Source organism: Hemibagrus wyckioides, linkage group LG24 (assembly GCF_019097595.1).
Source record: "Hemibagrus wyckioides isolate EC202008001 linkage group LG24, SWU_Hwy_1.0, whole genome shotgun sequence".
In the NCBI taxonomy this organism is placed as follows: domain Eukaryota; kingdom Metazoa; phylum Chordata; class Actinopteri; order Siluriformes; family Bagridae; genus Hemibagrus; species Hemibagrus wyckioides.
Window position 1 is genome coordinate 20,232,275 of NC_080733.1, and position 14,237 is coordinate 20,246,511.

Here is a 14,237-nt window from a genome sequence, read left to right on the forward strand (position 1 = left end):
CACTACTGTGACCACTGTGTGAATTATTCTGGTCAATCAGGTTAAAAGCAGCACTTTTAAAAACAGGGTCTCTGAGGATACACAGGCAGGAACCACACACCGCTGATGAATTATTTCCCATCCTGGAGTTTTATCTTAGAAACGATCGGGATCAGTCGTAATGTCACCAAATCCACATAAACAGCTCCTTTTTTAAAAAACACACAGTAACTCTCTGAAACAGCTTGTATCCTCTCCAAACCTTTCTAAACTACCTTACTGCCGTTTCAACCCAACGTGTGACTTTCAGTAACCTCTAGACATGAAGCCCTTCACAGCTTCCCTTATTGTGAACAATATTGTGGGAACAGAGACAGAGAGGGAAATAACCAGAAAAGAAGAAAACATGAAAAAGAAAAAAGGAAATTACACAACTTCAATTCTACGGGGGGGGGGGATCCTCAGTGATGGCAGATGCTGTAAAGGATAAAAGTTAGAAATTGTCCAGAATGTTTTTCCCCACTTTAATCCAAATTTAGTTGATTAGTGAACTGACTGATGTTAACAGGTCAGTGAATCTTCTAGTCAGAAGGTTTATTTGTTGTTCAGCATCGCTCACTGAGACCTATAAACATGGACTGAAGGACATAGAGGGGGTGTGGCCTAAAGGCGGAGACTATCTTAATGATCTGCAAAACATGATTAAAGGCACGATTTACAGATCTGGTGGTTTAAACTCGTCATATCGGTGTAGAGAGCACAAAGAAATGAAGGTGAAGTACGACAAGCGATAAGGGGAATGTTTGATATCATTTTATTGTGGGTTCTTTCAGAGCAATGGAAAAATATAACCTTATACAAACATCTGATTTCTCTCTCATTTATTTATTCATCCATATTTTTAAACAAGCTCGGAAGTCTCCCTTTACCAAACTAAGTGCATCAGAAAAGCTAAACTGGGGCCAAAAACCGAGCACCGAGTCCTAGAGCTCAATTTGACTGGACGTCGCAGGTGAACACTTCTATCCTTCTACGTGGCGACGCCTAAAACCACAAGATAATTTGAAGCCTTGTTATTTCAAATGATTCTCTTCACTTTATTTTTGGCACTTTTTCTTTTTCCTGCAGTTATATTTTCCTCCATGTCAAGAGACTTTAAAAGTGTAAATTAGGTGCTTTCACTTCGAGTCGTCGATCCCTTCGTGTACATCCCACAAGTGCTCAAAACAAGCCAGAAACCTTGATTCCCTCTCAGCCAAGCAGACCCAAGAGAAAAGCGTGGAACTCAGAGCCCACCATGATGACAGGGTGGAGTGGGGGAATCGAGGAGGGAAAAAGAAAGAGGAGAGAAGACGACAAAAAAAAAAAAAAAAAAAAAAAAAAAAACCACAAATGTAATGAAAAGTTAAAACAAAGTGAACAGTGATTACAGGGAAGAGCAGACGGGTTCTTTTAAACTGCTATTTAAAAAAAAAAGGAAAAAAAAAAGAAAGCCAATCGTCTCCCTCTTGTAATTATACGCAGAAATACAGCGTTAAGAGCTATGTTTATTTCTCATTAGCTGAAAGAACATAAAGGGGCAGGGCCAGGGGTGAGAAGGGGGCAGGGTAGAGACAGCAAAACCCCCCCTCTCACTCACGCTCACACACTCAGTCGGCCATCTTGGACTCCAGCAGTCATGTTTGTTTGATGACGTTCGATCCACTCCCCAGATCCTCATCAAGTTAGAAACTCATAGTGCTTATACGTGAAGGAGAAAGTAAAACAAAAAACAAAACAAAACAAAAAAAAATAGGTGGGAGGGGCTTCACAGATCCACTGAATGAGTGAAGTAGTCCATTTTTGGGGTAGCTCCACCCCCTCCCTCCTACCTCAGTTGATTATTCACGGTTTATAGTAAGAGCCTACTACAGAGGAGCTAGAAAGCTAATCCAGTTCGTGTTTGTCCGTATCGAGTCCACAGGTGAAGGAGAAAAGAAGCTCAGGGAGTTGAGAGGGGGAGGAGTGTCAGGGTTCAGGGTGGAGGGATATATAGGGGAGAAGGGGAAAGGGGGCGGGGGCTGCCGTTTTTATTTATTGATCAGCCTTCTTCCTTTTTCGACTGCTGGAATCTTCACTCAGAAGGTGGTGTGATCTCATTCGTCACGCTCACTCGTTCACTCGCTCGCTCACTCACTCTCAGACACTCAGCTCAGCGCACACACACACTTCTGCTCCCATTCGCGCGTGCCATAAACACACAACTCCACTCGGCCGCTTCTCTCACGGTGTGTTAATGTTCCCCTCGGCGATGATGGATCTGAATCGGAACAAGGAAAGGGGGTGTAAATACTTTTGAGCATGCATCGTTTTACAGAAGAGAACACTGGTGATACATCAATACAGGAAGTAGTCATTTGTTCCCATTTGTCTACATTTAACAGCAATGTTATCTTCAGGCATCACGTCACAGAAGATATTTACCAACGTAAAGAGACATTCCGAGATGTTTGTGGTTGTTTACGATGTGTGAATGTTTATTCTTCTTGTCGTTGGTAATGTAGGAGTGCTGCTCACTCACCAGGCCTGACTCTTGAGCTTGCGGAGCTCCTTGGTGGCCCACGTGGCGAGAGTTTTTGTTTTGGTGGTTTTGGATCGTCGTCCCTCTGTGAGCAAGTCGTTAATCTGAGGACGAACCTCCACCAGCTTCATCACATCCTTTCCAAATGTTGTGCACAGGTCACTGGACACACAGCAACATATTTAAACTGACAATCTGTGGGGCAAAGGTCAATCTAAAGGGTACAAATGAAATCAATTTAGGAGAAAGGAAGACTGCAAAAAAGGAGGAGGGGGTGGAGGGAAGTGCATGTGTGGGGTCAGACTGGAAAATAAAAATAAATCAATCAATGTGGGGAATAATCTGAAAACGCTTTGTAAAGGAGATTAAAAGTGCATGGTCATGGAGACTAAAAACACATCCTTTCCATTACACTGGAGTCAGCTCAAAAGGACAGTGCACTACGTAGTGTACGGCTGTGTGGTTTGGGACACGGCCCAAAGGAGATTTAAAGGAGAGAGGGTTACCCGATGAGACCGACTGCGTTGGCTACCACTCCGTCAGAGTGATCCTCATCTTCAGCAATGTGGTGGATGAAGGACAGGATGAACTCCACACGTGGCTGCACCAGCATCACATCCGCTAACACACACACAGACAGTCGTTACAACCCGAGCTCACCATCTCAGTCAACACATGCTGTGCCTCTCAGAGTTTAACTCACGGTGAACGTTCTCCTGGTCTCCTTTCAGGCCCTGAATGATTCCTGTGTATGCCTCCAGACAGCCTTCACGCAGCTCATTCAAATAATCCACCATGTCGTAGTCAGTCTGTAAACCAGAGACAGTCAGAGGTGCAGCAATGATACAGAGAACTGATCAGAAATATTTCAAACATAAAAATAAACAGTGTGGAGTCCTGTCAGTACCCCTGAGTGTACAAAAACACACACGAGATTTAGACAAACTCACTTCATCTGTGACGACCTAAAATCCCAACACACTAAACTCCACAGCAGCAGGAGGAACTGTCGTCACATGCTACAACCAAGGTCAGTGAACTGGTCAAAACGTGCTGATTTACTATAACAGCAGCTCTAACCGAAGCACAGCTGCAAATCACATGTCTATACTTACAGTGCTTGTTCTAATACCTCATCATTTTTATAGTAATACCTCAATATAAATGGATAGAAAAAAACAACGGTTTAAATTTCATAAAGCGAAGAGATGTTTGTCTGAGCCAGTTACTGACCATGGAGACTCCTCCATCGGTGCAACAGTGTCCCAATTGTACAGTAGTTAAAGTGTGCTACCTTGTCCACTTGTGCTTGAGAAGCTTGCTGCAGTGTGTCCAACACCACTTCCAGATATTTCTTAAACTCCCCTCCGATGGCCAGAGCGATGTCCCCAAACACAGAGAGGATCTGCGGCTTCACGGACCGGTGCACATTCTCATTCTGCACACACACAGTGAACAAAGTGTGTATATCAGAACATTCTAATCAGCCTCAATATAATGTCAAACCTGCACTACATTACACTAGTGTGCAATTTGAGACAGGAATCGACTAGAGGTGTAATACTCACACCCAGGTTCTCCAGCAGCAGTTGCATGATTTCATCACAGTAAGGCAGAATGTTGGCCATCAGAGCTCGACACAGATCACACACAAGACCCACAGCAGCCAGACACACCTACACACACGTTCAGTGAAATGTTTCATCAATTTCTACTACTAAGATCACAGTGTAGAATCTGTCTGTACCCAGAGTGTATAAACACACAGGGTTTAGGACAGACTCACTTTAATCTGTGACAACCTAAAATCCCAACATGCCAAACTCCTCAGCAGTGGGAGGAACTGTCGTCACACACACGAGTTTCTATTTGCACCCAAAAAAAGAGATGAAAAGCATAAAAGCATGTCAGATGAGGAAACTGCACATACCTGATACTCCTGATAGTTCTTCAGTCCAATAACCAGGAATGGTTTGAAGGCATCCATGTATTTGAGAAAGTCACTGCCCAAAACTACAACACAGACAAACAGGATCAGTGAAGGTTCATCAGTTATACAGTCAATCACACACCAGTCATCCCTAACACTGTGAGCAGTTCCAGGTGAAGTGAATAAGACTGAGTATCTCCTCATCATGGCCCCTGTTAGTGGGTGGGATATATTAGGTAGCAAAGTCAACATTTTGTCTTCAAAGTTGATGTTAGAAGCAGGAAAAATGGACATGTGTAAGGATTTGAGCGAGTTTGATGAAGGGCCAAATTGTGATGGCTAGACCACTGGATCAGAGCATCTCCAAAACTGCAGCTCTTGTGGGGTGTTCCCGGTCTGCAGTGGTCAGTATCCATCAAAAGTGGTCCACCGGAGACAGGGTCATGGGTTAATGCTGGTTCTCATAGAAAGGGGTCAGAATACACAGTGCAGGACGGGTCAGGGCTGTTTTGGCAGCAAAAGGGGGACCAACACAATATTAGGCAGGTGGTCATAATGTTATGCTGATCAGTGAAAGTCAATAGAGACAAAATGTCAATACATATAAAGAGTGGAGAATAAATAAAGATTAGCATTTCTTTCAGACTGATTTGCGTGCAGTCAATATTTTTGCATCAAATCACAAACAATACATCAATGTACAGGAACATTTGTTTGGGGTGAGGAAGAACAGCTACCTTCTACAAGAGTGCTAACAGCCATGAGGGCATCTTCCTGAACCCCTCCAGAGCCGGCCGTGCTCTGAAACATGCGCAGGAGAGACGCCATGACCACGTCAGAGATCTGCAGAGCATCCTGGTGCTGCACCTTCCGCAGAACATTCTACAGAGAGAAAGGGAGGAGAATAAGAATGAGCAGAGGTTTCGGCTTTCTAACAGGTGTGGGATTAATGGTGCATTTTATTTTATTTTCCCCCAGCGTCATGTTAAAATATGCTTGTTTGTGGGTTTAACACGGAAATTTATAATCCATGCAAATATTAAAATTCAGACACTTCTCATTTCTACCATGGAACCTCCTCATTTTCTTCTCACATCTTAGCCCTGCCCCCCAGAGGAAGCGAAGGAAGGATGCAAAAAAGGAAAGTAACTGGAGGAAGAGAGAAATGTATTTACTCAATATGATGCTCTTGCTTTCTGAAGTATCAGTTAAATAAATCGAAAATAAAATAAACTCTAGTGATTAAAACATTACTGGACATCACACGCACATGTGGAGGATTTATGGTAAACAAGATTCTGATCAGTACTTGACTTTCATTTATCCTCATAAACGGAGGATATCTGTACCCATTGTTAAATGAATTAATTACGATGTGTTAAGTGTTTAAGTCCTCCTTTCTTGAATCCTCTGGACCACTATTAAGTGGTACTTCAGGTACATGAGGTCATGTGATGGAGACATCTAATCATTATTAGAAACAGATGCTGCTGAATCAAACTGCAGTGAAAACCGATTCCAGAGCATGTGGTCAGTCGTATGCTGCTCAACATGTGCAACAAACTGAAGGATGAACCATCCTGGAATGATAAAAGCTAAATAACTCACTAACTGATCCTCCTCTGGGGAATAACGTGAGGTGATGTACACGGTGCATTGTGTAGTGCAGGTATGGAATGTGGACAAACCTGCAGTGTGGCACAGAGCAGAGACTGGAGATCATTAAACTGGATTCGGTCTGACGTGCTCTGGATGTGAGACTGAGAGAGAGAGATGAACATTAGCAACTTAAGACAACATGAATGAATTACATCAAGTGAATCCAAATCCAAACCATTTATTAAAACCTCCTTCCATTCATGAAATCTCAACAATTTCATAAAGAACATTATATATTAAATCTGTACATTAATATGGCAGCGTGTTCATGAATGAGGCCAGCATTTTTGAATCACTATACAAATTTAATAGAAAACGAACCCTGAGCAAATATTAAAGCCCTGCTATCTGGGATGAGACTTCAGTCGTGTTAGTATGTGCAGCATGTGCTCAGTTAAATTAGACAAATGAATGGCTAATTAAACAATCAGCTTAATTTATGACACTTCTGACTGGTGTGTTTAAATGACACGGCACTTACAGCCGAACTCTCACACATTCAGCTGTGGTTCTTTAGTAGTTTTCCTGTTACAGGAGACCTTTTACAGTAATGAATGACTGACCTCCATCTGCAGAACCTGCTGCAGGCGCTCCATGATGACCAGTGTGGTTTTCTGCACTGCAGGGTAACAGTCCTTAGCGCTGTTCTTCACTATCTCCATCAGAGCCTCATAAGCCGCACTGCGCAGGTTGTTCTGGTGTCCGTCCGGCCTGATGGATAAACACACCGTCACTCACAGCTCAGGTTTGTGATAATATACTCATTATATAGCCTGAGCAAGGCCCTTAACACTCAACTGCTCACCACCAGGTCTAGAGTCCTTCTAGATACTAAAGTGGATCTCAAACACTCTTAATACACCTCAAACAGGACATACGCCCTTGCGGTGACCATGACCCTATCTGGATTGATCCTAAAGTCTAATCAGTTAATCTGTCGGGAATAACAATAGACAAATCCAACACTCGATCACAACAACCACCTCAGATCAGCCTCCATCACACAGTCAGAGGAATAAAAAGAAAGGACATGATGAGAACAAGGAAAAGAGAAGATAAATAACAAGAAAGAAAGATACAGGAAGAAACGAGAACGAAAGGAGAGAATGACAGACACTATAAAAAGAAAGAAAGGCAAGAGAGACTGAAATAAGAAAAAGAAAAAATCACTTCAGGGTTAAAACAGGTTTTTCAGTCCTTCTATAGACCGACCTGTCTGTAGTTTCCAGAAGTTTCTGTACAATGAGTTCAAATGAGGAGGAGAGGCAGTAGGTGCTGGGTTCCTCCTGATCTTCGGCAGCATCAGTAGCTTCATACGCAGCTTCAGCCAAACTGGAGAACGCCTTAAAACAACGAGACCACTTCTATCAGCTAACAGGTTTCAGGAAGGTAACCAGACATACAGGTAGATCACAGTGATGTCATAACACACAGACGCTTAATAAACAAGGACACTTTTTTACCCAGCAGACGTTTGAGGCAACACGTGGCTCAGCCCCTAAGCCCTCGATGAGGCACTGCAGCAGAGGATTCAGGTACAGCTCATTAATGGCAGCTTCGGGCAGCAGATCACAGATTCTTCCCACCGTCCATGCCGTAGTGTCCCTCACCACCACACTGGGGTCCTTCATCAGCTCAATCAGGGTGGGCATGGCCTAGACGTCAACACACATCAGCACACGTCAACACGTGTCTTTACTGGGTGTGGTCAGGGGAGTGAGAACTCCTGTACTCACCTGGATGACTAGCGGTTTGAGCTGGTTAAGTTCAGGTCCCTCTAAGATCGAGCCGAAAGCCATGACGGAAGCGTCCCTGTAACGCCAGTCCGGGTGTTTGATGTGCTCCTTGATGAAGGGGAGGACGTGAGGCACAACATCATCCTCACAGCACGTGGCCAGCAGCATGAGACACACGCCTGCTGCTTTACACGGGTTCCAGTCATCATCGTCGTCGTTCTCATCCTGCTCTCACACACACCATTTACACTTCCATTTATTAAACCTGAGTAACAGTTTCAGCATTTATCCACTGAAAGTCATTAAAATAATATAAATGAATAAAGAATTTAATTATTAATCTTGTATTACTAAACTAGCAGTCTTTGCTAACTTTTTTTTAGCTTTAATTAGCTTTATTAGCCAGTCCAAGTCATTTTAAGTGTTTGATACGCCACGCAATGTTTAAACACACACAGTGACTGAATCACACCTGCTTAGTGAGGGTCTGTGTGAGAATGGGCACCAGGTACTGCAGAGCTCCTTTAGCATAAAACTTGCTGGTGTGCTCCGGTGGTCGGCCCTGCTCCGCTGCCTGAATTAACAACAAAATAAAGTAACAGTAACAACAACAACACACCTCATCAGAGAGAGAACGAATCACTGATTTCACACACACACAATGTTCATAAATCCGTAATAAATTTCATCATAAATAATAAATCAGTACAGAGTAGTCATCAATTAACTAATTGAGCACTAACGGTGAGTGGAGCATTAAACTGAAATCTTGCTATAGTTAAAAGTGTTAGGATTAAATGGAGACTTTGATATCAAACAAAACTGCTGCTTTTAAAAATGTTCTATACGTCTCAAATCCTTACTATATTCAAGACTAATAGTACCTCTGTGGCCTCAATGGCCAAGTCCATCTCCTCATCACACACGTTTGACCAGAACTCAATTCCCTGCAGAGCAACTTCATCAATGTCACTCTTCATGGCTTCAATTGTGATCTAAACAGAGAGAGATTATAAAGATTAAAGCAGATATACTACAACCCTATAATGAGCACAGTCTACCTTTCTCTAAACATTTCAGATCATTCCAACATTTTACATTTACGCCCTTATCCAGAGCGACACACAAAAGGGCTTTGATCATATGTAGGCATGGACCAGATTAAGAGGACTCATTTACACCATTTGGCAGACACCCTTATCCAGAGAGACTTACATTTCTCTCATTTATACAACTGAGCAATTAAGGGCCTTGCTCATGGGTCCAGCAGTGGTCCTGGGTTTCAAACTCACACCCTTTGGATCAGTAGTCTAACGCCTTAACCAGAGCAGTTTACCAGTTCAATAATAAAGGAGTGTGTATTAAAGTACAGAGTGAGCAAAATTCTCTTCAATGCTTTTTCAGACCCTCTGAGTTTGGGACACAGCCCTGAAGTAAGTACTTACTGCAAACAGTGCAGGCCCCATGTACGTCTCCATGTATTGATAATACAAGGACATGATCTTCACTAGGTTCTGTAATGCAGCCACCCTCACCTAAAGGACAGGAAACACACGCATTAGAATGGTTTACATGCACGTGAGGCTAAAAGAGTTCAACCCAACACTAACACATTTAATAAACTCACCCTTGTGTCCGGACACTGTGTGGCTTCACAAACGACCTGCATGATGAAGTGTCTTTCCGTCTAGACAGAGAAACAGAAAAAACATGAATATATATTAAGCAAAACTTTGTAAAATAAAGCTACTGATCACTAGGGCTGGGAATTACAAAGAAACTGAAAGGAAGCAGCTGATGCTACAATTTTAAGCTTAAGCTAATTTGAATAAAACAAAAAAATATTCCTAACATTAAAATATTCTATAACATACGGATCACTGAGAATCACATGATATTTCACATCACCCAGTAATAGTTTTTGACTGACAGCATCATGATCTGGACAAAAAGCACTATATAGATGATAAAGCTGTTAAATCACCATAATGACAGGAGTTAATAAAAATGTTTAATAGATCTGATAATATTATCTAATCAAATCAAGATCACTTCAAAAACCTGAAATAAATAATTCAATATTGTACTGCATGCAAAATAACATGGCGTTTCCTATTTTTAGAGCAGAATCATTTCCTGAAGAAAATGCGAGTGGCCGCGGCAAGACTCGTCCCTGAGCGGTCAGACAGCATTCCCACCAGGAGCGGATGATCAAACCATCACAATACTACAGAAGTATTTCTCAAGTTTTATAGGGTTTATTTTTTATTTTTTTTATTTTTTTTTGGAGGGGGTTCACTGAATTTGCAAAAACAAATTGTACAGGATACTTATTTTTAATATAGACCACTACTACCTATTAAGAGACACATTAATTATTATCTATGATAGAGGTCATCCCCAAACGGTTCCCACAAAGAGCATGAAATTGTCCAAAATGTCTTGGTATGAAGCTGAAGCATTAAGAGTTCCTTTCACTGGAACTAAGGAGCTGAGTCCAACCCCTGAACTCAATGATCTGGAGGGGTGTCCCAATACTGTTGGCAATATAGTGTATGTGATTTAGACTACACAACTGTCTTATTAGTATTTCAGGGCTGTTTTTTAATCACAGCTCTTCATGGCATGCTTCACACTACGAAATCCACACTGCGATAATGTTAACAAGAATAATCCTACTGACTAAACACTGCCAGGAGCTATTCACTACTAACAAACTGTCCTCGTAAATCTGTTGTTAGTACAAATAAAATGGTGTCTTAGCAAGTAGGAAGTCAATACTCAACTGAACTACTGATATCTGCAGCATAGTATCTGTTTAAGGTTTGATGATTTTTATCACCATGCAGAGATCAAATGAACCCAACACTCACCCCTGCTTCAGTGTCAACCCCATAGTGACTATAAACAATACAATTACACAATCACCACATGTGTGTGTGTGTGTGTGAGAAAGTACCTCCTTGTCAAAGTTGGCTTTAGTGAACTCCAGGGAGTTGAGCAGAGCATTGGTGGCTGCTAATTTGACGTTGTTGCTCGGCTCCTCTTTCCTCATGCCCTGGATGATGGCTGTCAGAATCTGATTAGCGCTTTCCTGGAGCTGCTCTGGTTCCTAAACACACACAACCCACAGCACAGTGTAATTCTGAATCGTGATCAGTCAGAAGGTGCTGATTAAAGGTGAAGAAGAACATGAAACTCACAATGTCCTGACAGATGTATCCAATGGCCTCCAGGGTGGACTCCTTCATGTGTTCTGTGCTGTTGGGGTCAGTGACATTGGCCACCAACTGCGGAATCAGCTCCGGCCACTGACTGACCGGGATCTCTGCACACGCGATACCGGCCACGCACTGTGAGGCGGAACTCGGCCTGTATGTCTCTGTACCCAAAGTTTGCAGGACCTGGCAAGCGTAAAAACATTAACTTTGGGTCTTTCTGAAGTAAAGCACAATATGGCTAATATACATACATATTTTACATATCTTTACATACACAGACTGTCATGCATCAGTAAGGAAGAACAAACAGTAATTGTGTTATTTGCAGAAGTTGATGAAGAAAAGGTTTTGTTTTTCCTTTTTTGTATGTCTCCAGTGGTTCTGGATTTACTGGACACCACTATCACTTATCTGGTGTTTAATTACATATTCTAGCATGACCCCACTGCTTTAGTGTCCCTGACTGAGGCATGAGATGACAAATATAATAGTATTTCCGCATTATGCATATTGTATAATATAAGGCATGTAGGCAGCATCTCTGCATGTGTTTCAGGAACATTAGGTGTCTACTTACGAAATTCTTGATCTCGCGGCGAGCGTTGGCGTCGATGGCCAGCCATCTCTGCTGATACTGCGCTTTCACGTCCGGGTCCTTAGACGTGAGAGAGTTCTTCACCTGAAGGCCGGCAGCGACTCGGGCCACCTGCGTGTTTCCTGGGTTTGCCAACACCTTTGACAGCTCCACCAGGAACGTGGGCTATGAGGAAGAGACATACGCATACATGGCTCATAACTGTACTTATTGTGATTAAACAAACCTTAACCACTAAAGATAGCATCTAACTGATTCAGTGAGGACACTAAAACTCTGGGTGTGGACCAGTCCTGTCAGATTAGTGAACATCTTTAACCCACGGGTTAAAGACACTGAAGCGCATCTGAAATGACAGAAGAGGATGTGGGAGGTTTGTCCTTTGCATATATATTTTAGCATTCCTGTTCAGGGTTATGATGCACATATTTCTAGAACACAGTGTTGAGCAAGTTTAAACCCTGAAGTCTTAGAACATAGAGTGGTGGTCTCATTCCACTCCCAAAAGAACATGAATCGACTGTACTAGACTCTGAACCGACTCACTGCCAGGAGTGAATCAAACATGCCATGTGTTTTTTGAGCTGCAGCATTTTCACTGTAGTTTTTTTTTTTTTTTTAGCTTTAAAGGGTTTTTGTAGACTTACGTAAAAATATATAATGCATCACAAAACATCTAAGACATTTATTTATACAATTATCAAATTTAACCTAGCGCTGACTCCGTTCTGTGATTTCTACACACATTTAACCCAGATTTAATAAAGGGTTCTAACGTGTTCCTTCGTTTTACAGCCTGGACCGGAAGTTACTCTGTATGTGTGTGTGTGAAAATATTTTAATCAGCCAACAGCCGTAAACATTTCAGTCAGTATAATCGACCCTGAGTCACATCCGGGTTTTAAACCCGTCCGGAACGGACCCGTGAGGAAGCTACACTATGCTAAGCTAACAGCTCTATGCTAAGCTATGCTAGGAGTGGCGCCAGAGTTGAAAGTGAAGCGCTAGAGCAGGGCGGTGATGATCCTGCAGCCGCGGCTCCACGGACTAAACTTACCAAATTCTCAATGGCGGCTTGCTCCAAAAACTTCTGCGCTGCCTCCAGTTCATTCCGATCTGTCACCCCACACACACACACACACACACACACACACACACACACACACGTTACTTCAGTAAAGTGTTCATTAATAATAAAGCCGACATGGAACAACCGTGCAAAGTTAGCACTAACAGGGTGGGATGCTAGCATGCTAATCCGCTAGCATCAAGCTAATGAGTGACTAAAACAAGTTTGTGAGGGGAAAGATTTATAGAGGTGTTAATAAAGCATTTATATGCGTATAAATATGATTATAACGCAAAGTTGCTGTACATCATCAGTGTGAAAGATATCCCGGCTAATTCCTGTTAAATAAACGGGATTAATTCCTTGGTCATGAAAAAAACCCACTTTATATTCATTAATGCATTTATAAATGACTTAATCTGATTATTAACCAGAACCGGATCATTAAAGCGTGTTTATTACACATTTGTACACGTTAAGATGGACAGGAAGCCTAGATTTCATTTCAGTGCCCATGTTAACAAGAAGACAAATATTTGAACACTAAAGTTAGCAAGCTGCTACATGATAGTGAACTAAACATGATAATGAAGCTGAGATAAATGTAAATAAACACATAAGGAGGGAGAAAGAACGAGAAGTGAATATGAAACGGAGCTAGCATGTATGCTAAAGGCGTGTGTGGACGGTGATGGCCGCCCGGTGAACCGGTAAACTTTTCTCTTACTCCACAGCTCAGCCTCCTAAACCCTCCACATTCCTCCTCATCCTCCACACACTCCTCATTTTTTCCCGCCACAGACTCGTCTTGTGAGGAAAATTAAGATGCTAACCATGCTAACACACGGGCTTCACGCGCCGTTCCTGCTCCTACCACCACCACCACCACCACTACTACTACTACTACTACAGCGCGGCGGCTCGCGCAGGCCTCGGCACGCGCACCCCTCCCTCTTTCACTCTCTCTCTCTCACTCTCTCTCCCTTAACTTTTCGAAGCTAACACGCTAACCGAGAGAGAGCGGGAAAGCACGCCGTGCGCCCCGGAGCACAGAAACACCGCAGAAACACCGGAGGGATGATCGTGTGAACGGTGCAGTCACCTGGAGAGACGGTTTTTTCGAGGATTGTTATCAGCTCCATTCCGTCCCCCGGTGTGGTCCTGCTCGGCTAAGCTAACGAGAACGCTAACGCTAACAGCTAGTTTACGATTTACCGCGCACACAACTCAATTTTTTATATGTAATTTTTTTTTCTATTTCCGTCGGTATCGTTACACCCCAAAAAAAGTGACGGATGATGTAGAAGGTTGCCGCCGCACGCTGACAAAAACCCCTAAAATCCTCCAGCTGATCGGTGTGAAGTTTTCCTCGGGTCCGCGGACTGCTCTCCTCCCGGTTCCGCTTCTTTAGCAGCTGCTGCCTGTGTGTGCTGCCGCGAGGAGGGGGAAAGTAGGGCCGCGCGCGCTCGAGCCACTTCCGCTGAGCAA

At 42.9% G+C, this 14,237-nt stretch overlaps 1 protein-coding gene across 1 annotated transcript; it reads right to left on the reverse strand.

Annotated features, from left to right (window-relative positions):
• Positions 1–425: 425 nt before the first annotated feature.
• kpnb1 (karyopherin (importin) beta 1) lies at positions 426–14,164 on the reverse strand. Its single transcript, XM_058377615.1, has 22 exons — positions 13,852–14,164; positions 12,738–12,796; positions 11,663–11,845; positions 11,068–11,268; positions 10,824–10,976; positions 9,492–9,551; positions 9,310–9,399; positions 8,749–8,859; positions 8,337–8,438; positions 7,865–8,089; positions 7,592–7,783; positions 7,341–7,471; positions 6,692–6,839; positions 6,158–6,229; positions 5,207–5,351; positions 4,470–4,552; positions 4,108–4,215; positions 3,834–3,977; positions 3,243–3,348; positions 3,046–3,160; positions 2,540–2,701; positions 426–2,278 (listed from the first exon to the last, which is right to left on the reverse strand). Coding segments are annotated over exons 1-22 (2,631 nt in total). The 5' UTR covers positions 13,892–14,164; the 3' UTR covers positions 426–2,277.
• Positions 14,165–14,237: the final 73 nt, after the last annotated feature.